The 25,316-nt window shown below is 42.4% G+C and overlaps 1 protein-coding gene across 3 annotated transcripts in view; it reads left to right on the top strand.

Annotated features, from left to right (window-relative positions):
• The window catches only part of EXT2 (exostosin glycosyltransferase 2), an 82,598-nt gene that overhangs the window by 43,963 nt on the left and 13,319 nt on the right, over window positions 1-25,316 (top strand). For all 3 annotated transcript variants that reach the window (XM_081891586.1, XM_081891587.1, XM_081891588.1), the window contains 2 exons: window positions 4,124-4,313; window positions 16,237-16,403. In XM_081891586.1, the coding sequence (XP_081747712.1) occupies window positions 4,124-4,313; window positions 16,237-16,403 (357 nt within the window). The remainder of the gene's footprint in view (window positions 1-4,123; window positions 4,314-16,236; window positions 16,404-25,316) is intronic.

The following is a 25,316-nucleotide window of genomic DNA, read 5'->3' as shown; positions in this document are numbered from 1 at the left end:
AAAGGAGGCATTTTTCATTGGTTCCTCCTGCACCTCACTATGTCCCCTCAAAATCTGCTCTGGAAGGTTTGAGGACCCTACAGAATCATGTAAGAGGTTGGAGGGGTTGCGGAGGGAAGGAGAAATAGGTGTCAGTTTTTGCCAGTCTCCTTTCCTCCAGTGGGAGCTGCCTCCTGGATCCAAATTCTTTCTGTAAATGGAAGGAGCTCTTCAGGTTTGCCCTTTGACAAGTTGTGGATGGGAAGCATGGGGGGAATGTTGTCTCTATGCATTCAGTGGAAGTACATTCTGCTTGCAGAACAAAATAAAATAAAGGTATTCCTTGTCAGGTAATTCATAATAGAAACTGCATTGAGGTGACAATAGATACTTAAAACAACCCAGCCCCCCCAAAAACCACCCTTCCTTGGAAAAATGATGTAAGTATAATTTTAGTATTAAAAAAGTGTTGGAAAGAACATTTTGATCAATGTATCATTAAATCCTCCTTACTTCTTTCATAATAGTAGTCTGTTATGGTTCAAGCAGAATATGATTTCACAAAGTAATAAAATATGGCTACTGAGAAGAAAATTGTGGGAGGGAAGGAAAATAGCACTGCTTTTGTTCATGAGAACAGTAAAAAAACTTTTATTATCACCATGTTAGCTATGCAGCAATGGGGGAGTAATATTCACCCTCATAGTGTGCATACCAGCATGTGGGCGAGACTGAAGGAGTGAGTAACCAGGAACAGGATCTTCAAATTGTGTTGGCTAGCTCAACAAAACTGTCCTATCACCTCAAAAAGGATCCAGAAAAAGTTCAGAAAAGTGGCAACCAAAATGATCACGGGGTTAGGGCAAGGCACTATGAGGAAATACTACAACACTTGGGACTTTTTTAGTTTAGAGGAAAAGGCAACTACGTGTGGACATGATCGAGGTGTATAAAATCATGCATTGCATGAAGAAAATGAGTGCTAGAACTCAGGGGCATTCAGTGAAGCTGGTCATCAGAAGATTCAGGAGAGACATAAGAAAGTCCTCCTTCACACAGCGCACAGTTAAACTATGGAATTTGCTCCCACAAGGGGTGATGATAGTCACCAACCTGAACAGCTTTAAAAGAGGATTGGACAAATTCATGAAGGATCAGGCTATCAGTAATGGCTGTTAGCTGTGTTGGAAGCAGCATACCCCTGAATACCAGTTCCTGGGAATCACATGTGGGGAATCTCAGTTGTGGTGCTCAGATCCTGCTTGCAGGTTGCGCAGGCTGAATAGGCAGGTGGTCTTCATCTTCCTTCTGCACTCCAGTCTGTGCCAGCGAAGTGGCTCAGGAGCATTAGTCTATCTTCTCCTTTTTGTTCTCTTTCTGTCTTGGGGATTTATTTCATTTGATTATTTATGCAACATATTTATATGTTGCCTTTGAAAATAAGTTTAACATCACAATCGTGTTCTTCGACTTGGGTATTGCATTGTTGACACAGAACTTCTGTTGTATTTTTAATTATTGTAATTGTGTTGGAGATAAGAGTACAGATGTTTTCGGAAACAAACACTATAAATGATTATACACTAATCATTGGGAAATCAGTCATTTTCACTTATTACTCTTAAGATTAGCTCCCCCCCCCAATGAAGTTTTTCTCTTTCCATGTGGGGTGAGGTTCAGAGTCCTTCATATCTCAGGGGACGTGAATTCCATCAGAATCTTTTTTGTGGGGGGGATAACTTTCTTCATTCTTTATTAAGTCTTAAAATAGTTTTAATACTGCATGCAGTTAAAGAAGAAGAAAGTTCACTTAGCCAAAGCAAAGGAAATAAATTCTCCAGTAGCAAATGGAAACTTTAAAATGTTTTGGGTTTTTTTTTTTTTTTTTTTTTGCTAAATGGCAGTCTGACACAAATGAGTCGCTTCTTGTGGAGATGTTGCTTAAAAAAAAATCACCAAAAGTTAGGCCAGTTTCCCAGCCTCCCACTCAGGTTCTGGATCCCAGTGCTTTGGCTTCTTTTGCTGTCTGCGGAAAGGAGACCGCTGTCAAACAGCCAGGAATGCCAGACCGAGCAATGTGAGCGCCCTGCTGCATTGCAGAGTTGACACTTGCAACTGGATATGGCTTGTACATAAAACTGATTCACGATAAATACCCTATCAGTCTTGGGTTAATTACTGTGGCTCCTGTAATGAATATTAGCTGGTTGAGCGTTGGGAAGGCTGGCGGCTGGGGGTGGGGAGTGAGTTAGAATTGTCTGAGCCATGGCTAAGTGTCAGCACTTTGTCAAAGAAAGTGATGGATGATTACACCATCAGTACCAGTTGTGGGGAGTGTGTGAGAGAGAGTGAGAGAGATCAGTTGGTGATCTCCAATACAAGGCCTGGATGCACCTGAAACAAATGTTGACTGATGCGTTTTCTATTGTTGGGAAGAACCATCCTTATGTCACCATCAATTTCATGCCCTGCTTCCATAATAGGGATTTAATTAGGCTTCTGTTGAGTTAATTACCTGCATTGTTTGCCTTTCTCCAACAGAAGTTTGTAAGACTCAAGTAAATCATGGAGGTTTGAATTTGCCCAATTTCCTGCCGAAAGTGAGGTCAAGAGGTCCCAGACTGTAGACACACTTTTCAGGCAGGCAGCAGGGGGTTGGCTCTTAATGGTGCTTCAGCAATGCCTAAATGCCCTTTTGAAATGTTACTCTCAACTAAGGAAACTTGATTATTTTTGAGGTGGGGGCGTTCACTGTTGGATGTCAGAGTAGCAGAACATATTCTAGCTCAGCCATTCTTTGCCAGTGTCTCAATTACACAGTGGGCTCCTTTCAACAAAGTGGCACAGCTGCCTAGATGCTACATTTCTTTATCTAGACTTAGAAATGTGCTAGATGTTAAATGTACTATAAGAATTTCCATCATAGTTCTAGCATCAAAAAGTAAAATGTTGCTTTTATGATATTGTTCATTTTGAAGGCAAACCTACTGGGATCAATAGTTAAGAGGGTCAGGCAATTTACCTCATTTGCCATAGCCATGAATCAAAGCTGGAGCTCCAGCTATTGATTAGAGATTACTTAAAGGAAGCTTTTGATTGCTTTGTTTCATTTGTCATTTGTCTGCCCTGCCCATCATTTGTACCTGTGCTGCATTTGCAGTACAGTGGTACCTTGCTTTAAGAACAGCCCTGGTTACCAACAATTCGGTTTATGAACTCCACAAAACCGGAAGTAGTGTCCTGGTTTGCAAACTTTACCTCAGTCTAAGAACAGAATCCGAACGGTGGAAGGGCACTGGACAAAGACTTTTGCCCCCCGCCCGCCTGGGCCTCTTCTGAAGGCTGGCGGGGGGCAAAAGTCTTTGCTCCCCCCCGCCTGCCTTCAAAAGCCATCCGGGATAGCGGGAAGCGCTTCCCTGCTATCCCGGACCGCTTTTAAAATGCTGGCGGTGGGGAGCAAAGCCTTTCGCCCCCGCCGGCCTTCCTGGACCTCTTCTGAAGGTCCCCACCGCCAGCATTTAAAAGAGGTCTCCGGAGATTTCCCTATGGGCTTTCGTCTTGCGAAGCAAGCCCATAGGGAAAATCGTCTAGCGAAGCGTCGCAAAAACCGAAAAACCCTTTCGTCTTGCGGGTTTTTCGTCTTGCGAGGCATTCGTCTTGCGGGGCACCACTGTACTACAAAATGCATTCTGTTGGGACTCTACATTTTGGCTCTACTGTGCCTTATCTGCATCTCTGCCAGCTAAATTGGCTTCCTTATGATGGTAAAATAAGTCTTTTAAAAGTATTTAGGGAACATTAGGTGGAGTAAATAACTAAAGTTGATCTTTGCCTCTTTTCTTGTTTTTTAAAATGCTTGAAAGGTAGACTGTTTAAAACCATAGAACAAGCCTATTTTTGTTGAAGGTTGTTTTTTTATCCTTCTGTATTGAACCAAGAGTATGTTTTCTTTTTTATTTGTGCCCATTTTGTGTCAGGTTTATTAATTTGTCTCTTTTTACTTCATTCCCCCCAGAAATTGTGGCACTAGGCTGGTTTTCTGTTTGTTGGCCTAGTCTGAATTCATATAAAGATTAAGCTTAATCTTCCAATTTTATTACTGAAAAGTGACCTTAGTTTAATCCTACTTCTTTCCTTTCTGCAGAAATGGAGCAGCGTAAGCAATCCACTATTTCTTCCGCTGATTCCACCTCAGTCGCAAGGCTTCACTGCTATTGTCCTGACCTATGATCGGGTTGAGAGCCTCTTTAGAGTCATCACTGAAGTCTCAAAGGTGCCCAGCCTTTCAAAGTTGTTAGTAGTTTGGAACAACCAGAACAAAGTTCCACCAGAAGGTAAGTTGTGGGGAACTAACCTCCTCCTATGAGGTGACCCATTTTTGCTTTACACCCTGGCTTGAAGTCATGTCATGCTGAAAACAGAAGAGCTTCCTTCATAAGCATGGGGATGATCTAAGCCATGCCTGTGAAGGAACTCACTGGGGCTTGAAGTCACCTCTCAAACGCTGATTGGCAGTGACTTAAAACCTCTCTTCCAACAGGGATCAGTTGTTCTCCAGAGTTCCTGAGTGTTGCTGATTCTGGCAGGGCTTGCATCTGGCCTCTAAATTAATTGCATCTGGATGCAAGCTCTGCTAATTGTAGAACAATCAGGAGCACCACTTTTAAGGTTCCTGATTGTTCCTTAAGAGCCACAGCTTTACCTGCACCACAGTTGATGTCATATACAATGTTGGCTTGGAGGAAATTGCCTCATGAGCCAAATTAGGACCACTGCTGTGCCTAACTAGGTCTGTGGTGCCAAGGCTTCACATACCTGCCTTAACAGCTTAAGCACAATATTCTTTGGAGCCTACTTTTGACCGTACTATTGAGGAAGGAGAAGTATTTTTTGTGATTGTCCATCAGTTGTGGAACTCTGTTAAGAACGCTGTGAAAGTTGAAGCCTTTGAAAAACGTTGTGGATACTGTACTTCACTGTTTAATGGCTTTTAGTGCCCAGATTTTAAGTAGATGCGCAGTAATGTGAATTCCTAATTGTAATTTAATTTCAGTATAACCATCTTGAGAAAAAGCAGAATAGAAATTAAAATACAGTGGTTCAAGGCACAAGTATACTTGATTCTATAACTTCACAAATTATTTCTCTTCCCTTGTCTCCTTTTAAACAAGTTATGCAACTTCCACGTTCAGATTTTCAAAATCACAAAGTAGATCACTTACTTGGCAAATTGTGAAATATTACTATAAAAGGAAAATATGCACTTAAAATAAAATATTGGGTGCTGCTCTGTTCAGCTATTAAGTCAAAAGCAACCACAGACTGTTTGCCAATGGAAGTTTTCCTTCCCTGCCAGACCATACTCATGAAAATACTGACCAATTGTTTAAAAGCTAGGCTTCATCTCATGAATGACTCTGGTGTGCCAGTGCTTATTGCTTTTCCAAGCCCTATTTGTTACCTTCAGTTCTCACTTCATTGTACTCTTGTTCTTCTAAATAGAGCAAATCCTACCAAAATTTAACAGTGAACCTTTTCATGAACTTTAATATCAGTATATTTCAAATGTCCCATGAAATTACTTCTTAGACCCTAGAATGTTGTATGCCATCTCAACCAAACTGCATGTTCATCTACCAGTGATGAGTAAATGTTAATTGACGGTTAGTGAATTTCACTTTTTTGCTTTGAGGTAATAGAATTATCAAGTGTATAATTGAACATGTCATTTCTGCATGAAGCCTGATTTTGCTGAACTTCCCATTGCTTGAAATTCTCTAGAATCTAAATGCATTCTCAAAGTCAGAATGTTTAACCCAGGGATGCAGGCCTCCAGGACACTGTCAGGCCATGCCCCCTCCCCAGCACTCTCTTTGAGTGCTTTTGCCTGGCCAAATGTGCCCTTGAACTCTGTTAATGCCTCTTGCTTGCCTGGATGGAAGGAAGGGGTGGGGGTGTGGGTGTGGGTGTGTGGGTGTGTGTAAAAACCTCTGGCTTTTGCATGGCTGAAATTTAGTGTACTGTATAAAGGTAAGAGTTTCATCTGTTATTCTTCTCCCATATGCTTCTGGGCCTGATCACTTTTATCTCTGGCCACACATGCCACTGGCATGTGGCCCCTGGAAGGCCACCCATGAGGAACTGTGGCCTTCACGTTACCAGGTTCCCACAGCTAATTTAACCCGTGGTCCTTTTGCAGTATACATTAAATTGTGAGAAGTGGTGTTACAGGGAACCAGGCGGAGGGCCTTCTTGGTAGCCGTGCCCGCCCCGTGGAATGCCTTCCCATCAGATGTCAAGGAAATAAACAGCCATCTGTCTTTTAGAAGACATCTGAAGTTTTAAATGTTTGATGTTTTAATTTGTTGGGAGCCGCCCAGAGTGTTTGGGGCAACCCAATCAGATGGGTGGGATATAAATTATTATTATTATTATTTATTATTATTATTAAAATAGAAATGTGTGTTTCTTTCTTAAGATCTGTTTTGAACATATATTTCCATTCCAATAAACTAAACAATAAAATGTACATGTACCAATATATATTCCAACGTTTCTTGACATATTGCCCTTTGGTATAATATGCATGTGCCACATAACTTTGTGTGCAGAAAATGAAGGATGCAGTTTAAGAGCTTGAGGAAGGGTAAGTATTGACCTCTAGTAGTAGTAGATGCTACCAAGCAGTGCTGGGTGGTATATCAAATGAAATTTTCACCTTAGAAATCCTCCCAAACTTGACATGCTTAGTGGTGTACAGAGGGCATACTGTGACCTGTTTGCTGAGTACTTAAAGGATAATTCCTTGTAGTTACTTCAGCCTCAATGCTAAAATTGTGCAGTGCAGTCTGGGAGCCGCTCAGAGCACTGTGCAGTCCTGTTTTGTGGTACGTGTTTTGATTGCTATGGCATGAGGACAAAGACAAGGTGATTAGAAGGGTCCAGCATTATGTACTATAATAATAATAATAATATTTTATTTATACCCCGCCCTCCCCAGCCAAGGCCGGGCTCAGAGCGGCTTACAAGCAATAATAAAAACAAGATGAATGATTACAACTTAAAAACAAAAATAAAATACAACATTAAAATAATGGAACATTAAAATATTAAAATGTAGCCTCATCGCAGGAGGAGAAGGAAAAGGAAGGAAAAAAAAGAGAGAGGGAGGGAATCAAATTGGCTCCAAGCCAAAGGCCAGGCGGAACAACTCTGTCTTACAGGCCCTGCGGAAAGAAATCAGATCCTGCAGGGCTCTGGTCTCATGAGGCAGAGCGTTCCACCAGGCCGGAGCCAGAGTTGAAAAGGCCCTGGCTCTGGTTGAAGCCAGTCTAACTTATTTAGGGCCTGGGACCACTAGGGTGTTGTTATTTATGGACCTTGAGGCTCTCCGTGGGGCATACCAGGAGAGGCGGTCCCGTAGGTACGAGGGTCCTAGGCCGTGAAGGGCTTTAAAGGTCAAAAGCAGCACCTTAAATCTGACCCTGTACTCCACCGGGAGCCAGTGCAGCTTGAAAAGCACTGGGTGAATATGCTCCCATGGCAGAGACCCCGTGAGGAGCCTCGCTGCAGCATTCTGTACCCGCTGGAGTTTCTGGGACAGCTTCAAGGGCAGCCCCGCATAGAGCGAATTACAGTAGTCAAGCCTGGAGATGACCGTTGCATGGATCACTGTGGCCAGGTCGGAGCAGGAAAGGTAAGGGACCAACTGCTTGATGCGGCGAAGGTGGAAAAATGTCGCCTTGGCTGTTGCTGTAACTTGCGCCTCCATGGAAAGGGAGGCATCAAGGATTACACCCAAACTCTTAACGGAAGGCAATGGCACTAATTGGGGCCCCGCAAGAGAAGGGAGTTGGTCCCTCATCCCCATGCCATCCCGACCTAGCCATAGGACCTCTGTCTTCGAAAGATTTAGTTTCAATCGGCTCCCATGAAACCATCCAGCCACAGCTTCCAAGCATCTGGTCAGTGTGTTCGGGGCCGAGTCGTTGTGGCCATCCATCAGCAGATAGAGCTGAGTGTCATCAGCATATTGGTGACAGCCCAGCCCAAAGCTCCGGATAATCTGGGCAAGGGGGCGCATAAAGATGTTAAAAAGCATCGGGGAGAGAATTGCGCCCTGCGGCACTCCACACACCAAGGAGTGGCGCGACGACATTTCCCTCCCTAGTGCCACCCTCTGTCCCCGACCAGAGATAAAAGAGCACAACCAGTTACGGGCTATGCCCTGTATCCCCACGTCTGCGAGGCGGTGGTCCAGAAGATCATGATCGACTATGTCAAAGGCTGCTGACAAATCTAAAAGGATCAGCAGTCCTGACCCGCCTCGATCCAGTTGTCTACGGAGATCATCTGTTAGGGCAACCAGAGCCGTCTCCGTCCCAAAACCAGGACGGAAACCGGACTGAAATGGATCTAATGCCGATGTTTCCTCCAGAAACCTACCAAGCTGTTCAGCAACCGCTCTCTCAATTACCTTACCTAGGTATGGAAGATTTGAAACTGGGCGGTAATTGGATAGGTCTAAGGGATCTAATGAAGTTTTTTTTAAGAGTGGACACACCACTGCTTCCTTCAATTCCCCTGGGAATGTCCCCGTGTCAAGGGACAAATTGATGATTTCAACAAGGGGGGTCCGCACAACATCTGGACACTCCCTAATCAGCCAAGACGGGCACGGATCAAGGAGGCAGGTGGTGGGCCTACCAACTTGGAGGATTCTATCCACATCAGTAGGGAGTATCCGATCGAAATGGTCCAACACTGGACCTGAAGTCAGTCGAGGGGCCTCCAGTTCAGTCACTGTATCTAAATTGGCAGGGAGGTCACGGCGGAGCAACAGGACTTTCTCCGCAAAAAAACTCGCGAATGCCTCACAGCTGTGGGTCGAATTTGTGCTTAAATTTGGTTGTCCTCCTAAGGACGTTATTGACCTAATTATTTTAAAAAGTTGTGCCGGGTGAGAGCTAGCGGATGCAATGGAAGCTGCAAAGTAAGATTTCTTAGCAGCTTTCATAGCCATCTCATAGGCTTTCATAAGCGTCCTATAAGATCTTCTTGAGGCTCCGTCACGAGTCCGTCGCCATACTCGCTCTAGCCGTCTGAGATCCCGCTTCATTTTCCGGAGCTCCTCGGTAAACCAAGGGGCCTGGTTTCGACGGGGTCGCAGAGGGCGCTTAGGCGCGATCTCATCAATGGCTGCCAAGAGCCGGTTATTCCAGTCCTCAACAAGGTCATCTAATGAGTCGCCAGGAGGAGCAGGGTTCCGCAAGGCTTGCCGGAATCTATCAGGATCCATCAGTTTTCACGGACGAGCCCAAATAGGTTCGCCACCCGAGCCGGGGAGGAGCGGGAAGTCTATCTTGGCTTTCAGAGCATAGTGATCAGACCATGGCACTTCCACAGCAGGGAGCATGATCACATCTATGCCAGCCCCAAAGATCAGATCCAGCGTGTGGCCTGCTTGATGAGTGGGGCCCAAAACAACCTGGGAGAGCCCTAGTGTTGCCATGGAAGTCACTAGCACACCATTCCTCTTGGCTTATTACATCTAACAGAAGGGGCTGACTGCCTGGGTCCACAAATGAAAGTGATGAAATACTCCATGTTTGGAGTGGTCCCAGCTACCTTTAGAATGGGCAGTTACAAGGTCACGTCTAAAGAGAGCCTCCCTGAATTCTAAGTATTGCAACACTGACTGGCTGTGAAAAAGCCCCTCTTCAGTAAAGTGCACAAGTGGCTGCTTGTCAGCTCCAAGCCCTTTTGGAAGATTATTTGAATCCGTTTTAACCTCAATCCCTGATTGTGAACTGCTTTTACAGCACTTGAGTGCTGAGAGTACGGGTTATAATGGCCTACAACGAATAAACCCTGTGGCCTATTGTGATTGCTTATGGATCTCTAGTCAAAGACAATCAAAGCTAAAGTGATCGCACCAGCCATAACTTGCTGAGTAACCATGGATTGGATATGCTGCCAAGCTAGGAGGAAGATGGAGTAACTTGCTGCCCACTCTTCCCTTCCACACTTGAGCATATGCCTTGAACCTGCTACACTCCAGTTTTCTTGGCGAATAAGTCACCGACTGCCTACTGCTGTTCACCAGAACTTCTCAGAATCATTGGTCAGCTTGGGATAAAGAAAAGGGCATGGCATGTTGCACCGTTCTCCAAGCTCCACCAATTGCTTTAGGAGTGGAGATTTATTTAGGCGTCCATCCTCCTCCAGTGCTCTCTCCTCCAGTGCTCTCTCCTTTTTGTTTGTTTCTTTCTAGCAACTGGACAAAAGAATAGTGAAGGAGTATGGGATCTGGATCCCTCTCTTTGTGTTTCTTGAGGAAGAGAAGTTGTGCGAGGGAAGTTAGAAGTAGGTGGCGGTTCATATCTTCATACATACAGGTTCATACATATACGTATACACACAGAATTGTGTGTGTTGCCCTGTCCAAGTTCACACACTGATTTCTGGGTGTGTGTTTCCACTTTCTATTTATATAAATAAAAACATGCACTTTATTTCTAGTATTTTGAGCTATTGTGCTTTTAGTGTGTCAAAGAAATAGAATACTAGAAATGATTTGGGGTAGAAAGGGGTTGATTGTGTGAACACTGATTGATCAGTTGATTACTGGTCAGCTTTATCTGATGCATGTAGTTCATAGATACTGAAATATTTTGCATTTGGGTGAAATATTTTTGTACCTTTGAATAAAAGAAGCCTATCTGAAGCTTTGTTATAAAATGTATAAGTGTCCTGCCTCTTGAGAGCAGAACAATCATTGGGTTTCTTAAGCTCGCATGGCTTCTTATCATCTCTCCCCTGTGTGTGTACATGTTCGTTTATTTAATCCTGAGATTTGGGTGAAGCCAAATTATTTGATAGCAAAATTGTCATGGCCAAGTAATATTTCACTATTTTTAAACTTAAAACTCTGTTCATTGTAGCAGATCATTATATAACCCTTTTTCATTGATTTACTGTTGAAAATATATTAAGTTGTTGACATGAAAAATAATTGGCCCTGAAGGTCATAGGTTTGTTTCCTTACTGAGACTTAGTTATTTAGCTTTACTTTCTAATAGGTATGTATTTTAATAACTTTCTTATGTGACCGCCAGCTACCCCCTTCATCTATGTATTTTTAACACTTGGATAGGTTGTGGAATGTCCTGGTCTGCTGTCGAGGGGTTTAATTTAATTTGTTTTAATTCAAATGCATACAGTTCGTTCCACCTAGCTCTTTGGTAGGATAGCAGAACTTGGTTTCACTAAGTCTTTCATTCAGTCTGTCTATTACGGCTCCTAATCCTTGGACTTCAAAGCTTCTGCCATTTATAGCCTATTAAAGCCAGGAAGTTTCTGATGGATTAGGACAAGGAATGAGTTTGAAGTTAGTAATGCACACCGCTGTCAACGATAAGGTCTAGTTTATTACCCTACGGTAGTATCTGCACATTTATGGCTATTCTCTTTTAATTGGTTATAGTAAAGCTGGGACCATTAACCTGGTTGAGTATCAAATGCAGGATATCCTGGCCAGTGCTGTATAGGGAACACATTTCTGGCTTTGAGCAAAGTCAGGTACGTTTTCTGTTATTTGAACCAGTTGTATTTTTGATATACATTAATGGGAACTAGAAAGAGAACATCAAAGGTAATTTTTGCTCATGATGGCCCTACAGTAAATTCAGATTTGAAATTGGCTCTTAATATTGGCTACTGCATAGGTGGATATAAAGGCAGTTAGCTTATCCACCTCTCCCCACAATTCCCCATTGATGGCCCCATAGTAACTGTATAAATTCATCTCTCTTTATGTATTACCAATTCGTAACTTGGTTGTATAATAAAAAATATTGTAAGCCTTTGCTACAGGCTTACAAAAATTAAAGAGAAATAAAATGAACTCATGCCAGTGTTCACTTTAAGAGTGTAAAGTTACAGGCAAGTTTGAAGCCCCCACCCTAGTATCTCAATGACTACCTGACATTTCTGAAGTGTGCTTCTTCTGTTTTATTTTAAAATGAAACAATACTAACAAACATGTTGAAAGATTGTAAATCATGTAAATTGAAGTCAGGCATAATGTTGTGTGACATAGCATGAAACTATTAATTGCACAAAATCTAGAACTTGTGCTCTGCCACCTTGGTCCTTAGAAGCCCAGGGAACTATAATTGTAGTAAAATCCAGAAATTAACAAAAACAGGTTGTTTTCATTAACAAAAATAGCAACGCTAGAATCCCAGCTCAAGAATTGGTTTCTGAATAAAGAATCAGGAGGACCTTTCTGAGCTGTATTGGGTGCAGCTGCAACCTAAGGTCTACTGCATTCTTACAATTCAACGATCTTTCCAATCTGGGTTCAGGCCTGGCTAAGGAACTGAGTCAGCCTTGGTCACCCTGATAAATGACCTTTGCAGAGTGTAGGGCAGGGGGAGTGTGACATTGCACCTGCTTCTTGATCTCTTCTTGGCATTTGATCCCTTCAACCATAGTATCGTCTTGGACCAGCTCTAGGGAATGAGAATTGGGGGCACTGTATTACAGTGGCTCCAATCCTACCTTCACGACCGAGTCCAGAGCGTAGCATTTGTAGAGTGCCTTTCTGGCCCCTGGCAGCTACATTCTGGGGTATCGCAGGGGACTATCTTATCTATGATGTTATTTAATATCTACATGAAGCCGTTGGGAAGTGGTCATTGGGAGTTTCAGGGCAAGGTGCTATCAGTGTGCTGATGACACTCAGCTCCGTTTCTCCATAACATCTGAATCATCCATGGAGAAATGGATGAGGGTTAGAAAAGCTGAGCTTGAATCATGGCAAGACACTGGCAGTGTGGATGAGTAGCTCCATTGTCTGAGAAATTGGTCAGTTGCCTGCCCTGGATGGGTTTGCACTCCCCTCTGTAGGAGCAGGTTCACAGTCTGAGTTGCTTCTGGATCTATCTGCCACTGGATGCTCAGGTAGCCTCAGTAGCTATAAGCGCCTTTTACCAACTGTGGGTGGTTCCACAGCTACAGCCATTCCTCATCCAGGAAAGCCTTCCCACCATATTTCATGCACTACTTACTTCAGGACTAGATTATTGCAATGCACTCTTATGTGGGACTTTCTTCACAATTAATCTGGAAGCTGCAGTTAGTGCAGAATGCTGCAGCACAATTGCTGACAGGAATGAGGCCTTGTCAGCATATACACTTATGCTCAGAGATCTGCACTGGTTGCCAATTTGCTACCGGACCAAGTTCAAGGTGTTAACATTAGCATATAAAGCCCATAACGAGTTGGAACTACTTTACCTATGAGGTCGCCTTGTGCCACATCTGCCCACTCGACCACTATTACAGGTGCCCCGTAACACCTGTTCTACATTTTGAAGAACTTGATCATTTAGTGTGGCAGTGTCCACACTTTGCAACAATTTTAATCTGTTTTAGTATTTTAACTTTTGTATGTTTTAAAGTAGGGTTGTACATTTTTCTTGATTTTACTGTTTTATCTTTGGAGGGGTGTTTTGTTTTTGTTTTGTTTTTTAAATCCCAATTAAGTGTTGTATCAATTTTATGAAATAAATAAAATAATAAATTAATCTAGAAGTGTCAGCTTACAAGTATCAAATCTTTCAGAAAACCATAAATGCTCTCTCACCGGAGTATTAAAGAGCCTTTGAGGGCTATTGGCTGCATGTATGTAAATAGATAGTTAGACATCATTAGCAGAGTGTTCAGTGTGTAAGGAGGATTGTCGGCTCAGCCAGAGTGCCAACAAATGCATATGACTTGCACATAGGATATTAATTTTAAAAAAGAGACTGCTTGGAAGCTTTGCAGTGTTATAGGAGAAACTGATGTTTTTCACTTAGTCTGCATTTGCTAAAATAAATATTGTGGTCTAAATGTCTGCTGCTAGAAATATTTGTGTAGGCAGAAACATTATTATAATTCTCCCTTCTTATCCAATAACTTTTCATTAACATTTAACTCTAAACTGATGGTTTTTATGCTCAAGAAAATTATGCAGAGTGGGTAGAAGTTACAATGTTAAGAGTTGATCTCGTTTCCACTGCTATTGCCACACTATATTCTACAACGTGAAATTGCTGTCATCTCTGTAGCATCCTCACTTCACTATTGGTAGTTATACCTATGTGACCTATGTTTAGATAACACACGAATCTCTAACACAGTTTATTCCTGCTCCTTAGCAATGCTGACAGTAGAAGGATATTAATTTAGTGAACTTACCTCTATTTAGATGCAGTGCAAAAAATAAAAAATAAAAACGTTTCCTGCTTCAAGCCGAAATGATGCACAACCTGCTAAAGATGAATATCTATCTGTCTATCCCAACCTTCCCTTAAAGAACGTGTGGGGTGACACATCTGGCCTTAGCCTGTTTCTTCTCATTATGACCTTTTGAGGTAAAACTAAACTAAGATAGTGCCTTAGGTCACCTGGTTCAGTAAACAGGATCTGTCTGTTAATTTCTTGCAATTGTTTGGAGTTAAGGAAATATACAAAAACATACACATATTAAATTATCTACTACTGAGAGTGACTAGAATTTTTGTTTAGGTAATGAACTTATATTTAGGTCATCACAGTGTCACAGAACATGGCTCTAGAAAGCCACCATTTCCTCCCCTCATCTTCTCTTGTGTCTCACTAGATACTCACATGGCTCCGTTCCTCTTCCATCTCATCTGATTCATACCTAGACTTTTCTGGAGTGTATACCTTATTGCCCTTCTCTTAGCTTGCGTGTATTTGTGTACACACAAAGTGTGTGTTCTGCCACTGAACCAAGGCCTCACTAAGAGTGCTAGTAAGAATTAATTATATAAAACATTTTTTAGTTTTAACAAGGGCCACCTTGGAGTAGGAAACTGAAATGATTATATTTCCAAAACCTCTCACTCTGTATTTCTTGTTTCTTTTGCTCATCTGGGCCAATTCCGCCTTTCTTAAAACCCCTCCAAGGTAAACTTTCTTTTCATAGTTGTTTAGTGTGGTTTGGAAAGTGGTACAGTTTTCCTAAGGAAGCTGTCTCAGGTATTATGTTTGGATGCCAGCATCTGATGTGTGCAGAACTTTATACGTTCTTTTGGAGTACTCTGTAAACTATGAAATCAGACTCTCCTAGCAGTGAAAATGGACATCTGACCATAATCTCCATCAACTGTGTTTTCAGGAAACAGAGACGTTTTCATGTACATCTCTTTTATGTGTACCTACTAATACCATATGATGTCAGTCACAGAACAGTTAAAGGGATCTCTTAGGCCTGATATCAGTGCCGCAGTTCTAAGATCAGAGAGACTGTCTCCTTGTGAGTAAAAGGCAGGAGAGGGATCTCTTGTCTGGTCTTAGTGCTAAGCACCACAGTGCCATGATTGGCAATGAGCCCTCTGCCTGCCTTTACAGAAAAGTGCAGGCAGAGGGTTCTTTCCAGTTACCCCCTTCTCCCAGATCTGGAGTGGAGAGGGCTGGGAGTGCTGAGTGAGTTACTGACCTGCTTGCCTCCAACATCAGTGTTGGAGTGCATGTATGAGTGTTAGAAAGTGCTGAGTGCTTGGTATCTGGTGCATGTGTATTTGTAACAAAGGGAAGATAGAGGTACATACTTTTTTCCCCTTTTGGGGGGGGGTTGTCCCATCTACTTTTGCCCCATCAGTCATTGGAATGTGTGCATGCAAACACACACACACACACACACAGAGAGAGAGAGAGAGAGAGAGAGAGAGAGAGAGAGAGAGAGAGAGAGAGAGGGAGGTATGGGTTCCCCACCCCTGTATTAAATAATGATGTATGTTCTTACTGCTAGTAGTATTCAAAGTTGTACCTGTTTCTCAAGGTTATCTGAATTAATTGGAGTGTCGGAATACATTGGATGAAGTTCAGTGTTGTGCAGTTATAAATGTTGTATCAGTGCAAGCATATCAGCTTCCCAGACAAAATTATTCCCTCTCCCCTCTCACCGCATGCTGTTCTGGGGTTCTCCCACAGCCATTTGTGAGAAGAGGAGAGGGGAGAATGGTCCCATTGTGCAAGCAGACACCCATGCGTAGGGCTTCCACTGACAGGGTTTGTCAAGTGAATCCCTCCCATAGTTTAATTGTCCTGCTGTACTCATGGCCTTGTACATGCACAGAGCACAAGGACTTGATTGGGGGATGGGGGGTGAGATGTAATAAAACTGCAGATGAGATACAGCAAAAACGCAAATAAAATCTTAGATTTTGTTCTTCTTCACAGAAACTGTTTGGCCTAAAGTTCGAGTGCCGCTAAAGGTTGTACGAACCACAGAAAACAAGTTGAGTAACCGCTTCTTCCCCTATAATGAGATTGAAACGGAAGCAGTTTTGGCCATTGATGATGACATAATCATGTTGACATCAGATGAGCTGCAGTTTGGTTATGAGGTAAGACGGCTTCTGCTTTTTGCATGACTTGAGTTGATTGAGTTAAATGCTTCTGGGGACAAATCCTCAGCTAAAATGTTCTTAACCTTCAAGTAGTGCCATGATGCATAATCAGCATAAAGTTCTTGCAGCTATCCAGGAAATGTTGTTAATCTTCAGAAAATATTATCTTTGCATTTTGCTGCCCTTGCGCCCCAGCATGGAGGGAGGATTAGTTATAGTTCTTTTCCAACTCATATGCAAGGTTAGCACATAAAGATGTGTGCCAGAGAGCCTGAAAGATGAAACTCTTGGACAGAAGCAGAGGGGAAACTATATTTGAATTTCTCTCATGACGCTTTTTGGGGATTTCCAAAACCTGTCTTTCTGTGTTGCCCGTTTAGTCTTCTACTATAAGCAAAAGTTTGTCTACAGCACATTGGATGATTATTATGACATAGGCCTCCCCAAAATGCTCTCAGGACAGCTTAACATAAAATAGAAACAAATTAAATATACAATAACCATAGGAGTGATACCATAAAATATGAAGCAGCATAAAAGTAAGTCAAGAGCAGAAAATAAAACAGCACATTCCACAACCAGGATGCTACCACTGAAAAGGCCCTATAACCACTTGCCACACCCTACCTGGCAGGAGTCCCTGGAGAAGGGATTCGAAGATCCTGGAGTAACTGCTACCAACCCACTACTATGTCTAGATACTGGTTTAGGGCTTGCATTGCCACACAACAAATTTCCTAAAGATCATCCCCAACAGCTTCATATTGGGGGTGTAAGTGTGCCCAGCAGTACTTCACAACGCAGCTGCCTTTGGCAATCACCCAGTACCATTCTCTGAAACTAACCCCATAGATAGGAGCCAGACCACAGAGTCTGTCCAGGATGATGCCATCAAAATGGACTAAGAGATAAACCAGAAGCAACAGGGTCACACTCCCCTTATTCTTATCTCAATAAAGGTCATCAATCAAGGTGACCAAGAGCAGTGCAGTCCTGTCACCAGGCCTGAACACAAACTGATAAAAGGTATAGAAAATCTGTATAACTTACAACCCTATTGAGACTCTTCTCCCCAAAAAAGAACATTAGCATCCAGGTGGTAGCCAGGATGAGCAAAGATTGAGAGAGTACGTGCTGATTGCATTGTTGAAAGTACTGTTGGCACTGCTGTTGGCAGTGTGATCAGGCCACATTAATTTTGTGGTGCCCTCCAAGGGTGTGAGGTTCACCACTCCTGGAGTTCAGCATTGTGGAAGCTATAGAAATCAAAGAAGTTGACAGTGCTGAACATTACAGAATAATTTAGGAAAAGTCATTGGGTTTAGCTGGAAGTTGAAGGTGTGAGAGGAGAAGATGAAGTCATGTCAGAAAGCTTGTTTTCCCTTTAAGTGTGCAGGGTTGTTTTTTTAAAATAAGAGGGGGATATTATTTTAAGTGGCAGAGAGGGGAATGATATGGTCTGGATTCTCAAATAAGGAACTAAGAAAGAATTAGAAAGGAGTGGGTGAACTAACAGTAGCTTAGTACAAAAGTACTCTTTAGATTTTTCTCCATAATCATGAAGAATAAACTTAAGACATTTGACATTATATGAAGTTGGTTTGACAATTGACATACTGACTTAAACAATAATAAAATAGATGTGGAAAAAAGAGATTTAAGTATGCCATATGTGTCTCCAGACAGGGAGGTTCTCCCATGGGGATTAGCAGTTATATGAGCAGCCAAGCTTATATTTTCTTCTTTTGGGGAAACATGGAGGATGGAAGGTTACACTGAAACAGGAGTGTGGACAAGCACAGAACAGCTGTGTATTCACAATGGAAGGCTAGACAAATGAACATGTAGCCTGCTCTGGTTCAGAACACACCAGGAAGAAGGACAGAGGATAAGTTTTCCTTTGAGACATAAGCTTTCAGAAAGAGGAGAGATCTTGACATGGGACTGCTTTCAAATAAGCAGTTTCCTTGGGCAAGTCTCCAAGAGGACTGTGGCATGTTGGTTTGAATAGACTTGGCTAAATAATCTCATGTGTCTGGACTGCTGGCAAAGGGCATGGTCAGCTGTAATCTGGGGAATTGGCTGGAGTACCTGTATATGCGCTGTTTTTGTGTACTTGAAGAATTTGCATTCTAAGTGTGGCTTAGATTCGATAAATCAAAACTTACAACAAATTGTAATAATATAGAGAGGAGGATATAAAGGTAAAATTTGTTAAGAAAAATCTGGGAGAATGCAAGAACCATCAGTGACTTGACAGGCCAAATGCCTATTATTGAAATAGAAAGGTCTCCACAAGGTGGCAAAAAGCCATAAAGAAGGGCGCAAAATAAACCCCCTAAGGAAGCCCACTATGAACGTGCTCTGATGTGTCCCAACTAGCCATATATCTGATGTTGGGGCTGGAGGACCTTGGACATGGGCAGGAGGAAGCTGCAGCTCATATTTCACTTTAAACGTAAGAACATCAGAAATTATACCAAACACGCACTGACCACTCTTTCCGTATATAGATCACTTCACAGTGGCTCATGTTAAAGAGGCTAAGTTAGTTTCTCAAGGCAATACAGTGATTCAGTGACTGAACTGGGGATCTGTAACTCCCAGTCCCACATTTGAACTTCAGGGTCCATTTTACCTAGTTTGCCTGACTTATGTTGGCCAGATGCTTGGATTGTGGAACTGCCTGAATAACAGCCTGGATAGTCTTTGTGTGAATTTGCTGCCATTTGGACAGAGCTTCCTCTGATTTGGCAGACACATCTGAGTCTTGCAAAAGCTGTTTTTCTCTTGGTGTGTTTAAAATAGTAATAATCATAACAGCCACCAATTTATAGAATAATTCTAGAATCCAGGGCAATGCCATACATGTGGGATAGAAAAGAGCCCTAAAACATATATGTTTTAGCACAACCATGCTAATTTTTAATATTAACCGGGGGGTGGGGTTGGGGAACTGAATCAAACATCCAGAGTGTGGCAGTTCCTTTTTTATGCTGTTTCCTCTATAAGAGCATGAGGGGAAGTGTGTATAAATGCAGTTCCTACCTTCAACCCGCAAGTCAGTGACTGCAGATCAATCTTCCCTGGGCCAGAGTGTCTTTGACTTGCTTGACAGGCCTGAGCTGGCTACCAGATGTTTAACTTGTCCTCAGCCTGTGGTAATTTATTTATCTGTTTATGTATTTCACCAAGAAAGTATCTGTTGCATTTCTGAGCAGTTTGCAAGGGAATTCTGAGGGAACAGTAGCAACATATAATGTTACCAGGAGGGTTTCTTTTTTAAGTGTCTTGCTTCAGTCAGGAGAAACATTTGGAAACGTGATGTTGGTAACGTTCTTCCTCTGCTTATTCTCCAGACCTTGTTTAAACATGTGGCTGAACTTTCTAGCAGCACAGACTTGTCTGGCTGTATCGATTAGGCTCTTTTTATAAAAAGAAGAAGAGAAGGGGGGTTACTTTGATCTCTGTACACTTTCAGCCATAAAAATTAAAGTAACACTCAAAAGTGTCAGACATTTTTTTTACTTGTTAAAAGTGAACTATTAGGGTCCCTAATGATTTATTGCATGGTGCAAAACTACTGAAGCAAGAGCAATATAGCCCCTATGTGCTGTTTAATTTAAGGAGGCATGCGAATATCTACAGCTCTGTGACTTGAAGTGGAAGCTTTGTGAGAAGTAAGAGGACAGCTTTTCAGCATTGTGTTGACAGAAGTACTGACAGATAGTGTTCTGTGCTCTTAAACAGTTAGGACTATACAACATTTCTACCCATTCATCAGCTGTTTCTGTTCCCCTTACAAGAAAGATAAAAGCAAAAGAGCAAAGAAATGTAACATGGATTCAGCTGAACATAATTTTTGAAAATGAAGGCGAAGCAGACCAGTCTTGCTCTAAACCACATTTTTCATTTTCAACCTTCATGCAGCTGGAAGCTACCTTTCTTTAACCATGATGTGGTTGTGTTTAAAATTTGTTTCTTTGTGTCCCAAAATATACATTTAATAACAGTTGTAGTGCTTATGAATCTCTCTGTTTATCTCTCTGTGTTGGGAATTGCCGGTCTTGTGTTCTGTGTGAGAAGCCAGTGGTTTCAGCTCTGCCTGCTTCTGTCCATTGCTGAAAAAGAGGGATAACTCTTGCTTGTTCTTGTAGCCCAGCTTGCTTGTAAAACCAACACACAGGGGGCGACAGGCATGCTAAGCTCCACCCCCATCACTGTGACCATATTCCTTGTCCAAGACTTGGAAGGCAAGGAGATCCTCATGCGCTCATGGCATCTCCCCACAGAGTTTAGAACCCTGAAAGAGGTGGTGATAAGGGGGGACTTACTGTGCTCATCCCTGCTTCCTTATGTGAATAGAATGCCTGAGGCAGGCTTATGTTTCACATTGATGATAAATGCTAAGTGCCTGTTGAGGCTGAGCAAAGATTTCTGCTCTTCTTGCTGTTTAAGGTTTAACTTGGCACACTTCCTGTATATTCATAGAAAAACAAGTCAGGCGTGGGGCAAAGCCAAAGTGTGTCAGCTAGGTATGGAAAAATGTTTGGCTGCTGCTTTTGTCGTTTTTACCTAGTTCTAATGCTCTTCAACATGTAGTTGCTGGACTTACACTTTGCCATTCTTCTGCTACGGTAATAAAGCGAGCACTATGTCCTATATGAGCAACAGCTGTTTTCCCTATTAATCTAAAGTTTAGGCTCAAAACTTTCCTATGCGTATATTTTCTTAACTGTTCATAGAAGAATGTATGCTGTCTTCAACATATGAGCATGTGATTACCTTTATATGTGGTCACCAGTTAGCAATAAAACAGAGACTAAGACTGCCTTTATCACCCATTCTAGCTCAATCTTTATGCATTTCTGGTCATGAAACTGTGTTTTGGAGGCAAGGAATGTGATGTCTGAATGGAACCTGGGTTTTGCCTCTCTTCCTAACTTAGAAGTAGTAAATAGCCCATCCTTTCGGGAGCCTCTCATTTCTTCCCCATCATTGCATTATACATAAGTATGTTTTGGGTGCTGCAGAGCAGAAGAAAGGTGGAACAACTCCAGCATTTTAGTAATTTTAAGATAATTTATGAATAAGTCAGTTTATAAGCTATACTACAGGCCTCCTTATATTTCAAAGCTAAATTAGACTAGCTTTATCATACTTATACAAGCAACTTGTATAATTTTTCTGAAATAATATAATTTAGCATGATAAACCTTAAAATGTTTTTATTTCAATTTCATTTTTTTTTAATAAATTTTTATTGAGTTTTCAGATTTTTTATAGACAAACACACACACACAGACACCAAACACAGAACAATACATATATAATTTTCATTACCCTCTTTCCTTGACTTCCCCACATCTCTCCTTCCCACATTCCAATTTCTATAGTTAATTCAGCAAGTTATTTCCTCTTCTCTCTATTATATTGTTATCCTCTGTTCTTTATATTTAGCATCTCTTGTTAGACTCAAATTTACTTATAAATTTTTACACATTAACTCCTTTCTCTAAGGTCGACCTATCTTCTCTCACACGAATCCTCCCTTTTTATATTAAACAAAACATATCTAAATTAAAAGATCATAAATCAAAAATTCTTACTATTCTACTCTCCCCCTCCCTCCCTGGCCCAGTTTCTGTCCCTTTCCACATTACTATTCTAAAAAAATCAGTCTCAGCCCGGATTTCTCACATCCGAGGCTCTCAAGCCCCAGTTAGTCTTTCCCCGTCTATTTTGTTGCTTATTGGCCTTCAATTCTCGAAGGAGTTGTGTCCCAAGCTCCTTCTTCTTTCCTTCCGCCAAAGTCAATAGCATTTGCTGCCAAGGATCTGCCAGTCTCCCATGCTCAAACTTAAAGAAGGGGTCCCAGTCATACTTGTTCTTTCCTTCCACCGAGTCAGTCCATAGCAATTGCCACCAAGGGTCTGCCAGTCTACCATGCTCAAACTTGAGGAAGAAGTCCCAATCATGTTTGTTTATTCTTTTATGTTCCAGTATTTCAAATGTTCCAGGGGCTTCTTCCTTTGTCTTTCTCTCCTTTTGCAAATTTACGGTACACTGGTCCTGTTCATCAAATCCTTTATTTTCTGAAGCTGTAGGCTTTTGGTTGGTACTTTCCCTCTGAACGTCCTCTCCTTCTTCTTCGTCCTCTCCCCCTATTTCCAAAGCTGTCTCTTCTGTTTCGGCTGCCGGGTTGTTTCCCAACTTTTTGTCATCAGCAGAGTTGCACAATTTCAGATTCAAGGTCACGAGTTGTTTGCTCATATCTGCGTCTTTTCTTGTAGAATTCCCACGAGAAAGAACATCCTTTCAATCTCTGCCAGTAATTTTCCTTCTGCTGCCATTGCAATATCTTTGGTTCCCTCCAGGGGGATTACCAGTCCAATAGTTCTTTTTCCAACAGTTCGTTACTTTGTTATTCACAAATACTTTGTTTCCAATCAGTTCAGATACAATATATCGCCTTTAATCCAAAAAAGATTTTCTAAGTATCTCAATTCCAGCCTTTAATCGCCCGTTTGACAGCTCTTTTGACAGCTGTCAAACTTTCTTCTCCTTTTCCTCAGGCTCACACGCAGGACCCTCCCGGGTCCAGAATGGGGGGGGGGGAATTACATAAAAACTTCTAATGTTCCTCTCTCCTCTCCAGCACAATAGCTTTTTAATCCAATTCGTGCGAGTTATCTTTCTAAGCACAAAAGTCTTTCCACCTCAGTGCTTCTCTCCTTGCTTAAATCTTTTTGTGGGGGGGGGGAGTGTGGACTTCCTTTTAGCACATCCCCCGGTCGCACTCCGATCAAAGGTAAAATTTTAGTATCAAATTTCCATTTTACTCACGGGTTCTTTATTTCAGTCCAAATTTCAGGAAGGAAGACAGCGCTCTCCGGCCATGGCTCGCGGCTTCGCTCCGCCGAGGTAGCGATGGACTCTCAGCACCGCGCCGCACCCCAGTCCACTCCGCAGCCTTTAAAAAGGCTCTTCGCAGGTCGGGGAGGGCGTTTAAGGTGCCCACCGAGTCACCAAGTCCGCAGGCTTCAGCGCCTGCGGTTTTTAAGGGTCCCCGTGTCGCCGGCACGGCAAGACCCGTCCTCAGCGGAGCCGATTCCCTCCGGAGCTCGGAGGGAATCCGCCATTACCGGATCGCGCTATCCCGGAAGTCCTTTTTATTTCAATTTCACTGCCTGGTTCCTTCCTCTGCTTCCATTTATTAGACATACCTCAGTTTACATCAGAGTGTTGTGATGTTCTTAGTCTCTAATACATGCACTGTGCCAGTCAGCTGAAACTGTCTTCACAGCTGAGCCTGCCTATTTTCAGCTTTCTTTCCCAGTCTCTCTTTAACCATTATCTCTTCTCTTCCCCTACGGCTGTCCTTTCCAACCCTCCTCCACCCCCAAGTTTTCCCCTTAAGTTTCCTGTCTGGCCTCTCATGATCTGATCTGCCTTTATGGCACAACACTTCTGCACTAGTAGGTGCAAAGAGTCGCAAACTCAGTGACTCTGTAGCAACACTTCTGCAGGGCAAAGAAAAGGATGGGACATCATTGAGACTGCAAGGAGAGCTGCTCCCCATTTTGCATTATAGGTCTGTCCATAGGGTCAGAAATAAGGGACTGATGCTAGATCCTTGGACAAGGCCAACAAAATAAAAAATAAGGGTAGAGAAGAGGGGAAAGCCACCAAAATAATGTTTGAAAAATGTTTGGGAAATGAAACCAGGCCAAGTTTGAGCTGTGAAACCCAGATTCTGTGGCACTAATGTATGATTGACAGTGTTAAAAGCGGGGAGAAAGAAGTAACCAAAGAGCAGAAAGACAGGGTGTGAATCTTTGGGTTTGACAAGTAAGATTCTTGTGTAAGATTCTTGTGCATTTTCATCAGAACTGTCTTGGTTGAATTATTGGGATGTAAACCATATGAAATAAGTCAAGAAGCATTTATCAGAGTGAAAATGGAGACACCAAATGTAGACTGACCACATGAGAAGTTAGCTAGCTCTTCCATTGTTTCTTATGTTTTGACTGTGATCTGTCAAAACCGATCCACACATTATGTGGCAGTCATGTTTAATGTGAATACACTGGTGATCACAATGTTTAATGTGGTGAGCACTCAGAAGCGTCAAGGCGGAGATGCACATCTCCTGTCACTTGCGGGTAATAGTGGAGATGAATTGCCATTGGTACATATATAACAAGTAAGAAGATCTCTGCTGGATCAGACCAAAAGCTTCATCAAGTCCAGCATTTGGCAGTGGCCAGGCAGATGTTTCTAGGAAGCTTACAAGCAGGGCATGCCAGAAACATCCCTCTCTTGCTATTATACCAGATCAGACTATTTGCCCAGCATTGCCTAGTCTGACTTGTTTGACTTCCAGTGGTCCTTCCTGGCCTCTAGATGAGGTCTTTGCCATCACCTGCTACCTGACACCCTTAAATGGAGATGCTAGGACTTGAACCTGGGACTTGTCTGTGCTCTTCCACTGAGTATGCTCCCTCTGCAGAAACTGCTATTCACTGGTGTATTGCCTCTCAGTATTTACTTACAGGCATACACAACTTCTTCCGTGCTTTACAGTGCTCACTGTAGTGAACAGTGGTACATAGGTGAAGCACACCTGTCACATTATCCCTAAAATGTCTGCTTAGTGCCAGTAGCATTGCTTGTGCCAAGCAAGGAAAGCACCCATACTGTTTTCAAATATTCACACATACACATAAGTTTTGTGTGTGTGTAAATTATAATCTCTGATAACTAAACAATGCACTTCACAGATAGAACTTCCTCTGTCTTTAAATGGCCTACCTGCAATTTGTACCCCCGTATTATTGGGCACGTGCATCTTTCCTTTCCTGCTCACTCCGGGAAATGTGTCTTTGAGTAATGTAGCCAGCACTGTAT

The sequence above is a fragment of the Podarcis melisellensis genome (genome assembly GCF_964234715.1).
Source record: "Podarcis melisellensis genome assembly, chromosome: 1".
Taxonomy (NCBI): domain Eukaryota; kingdom Metazoa; phylum Chordata; class Lepidosauria; order Squamata; family Lacertidae; genus Podarcis; species Podarcis melisellensis.
Note: the sequence above shows the minus strand (reverse complement) of the source record. Positions and strands in the feature narration are given on the sequence as shown.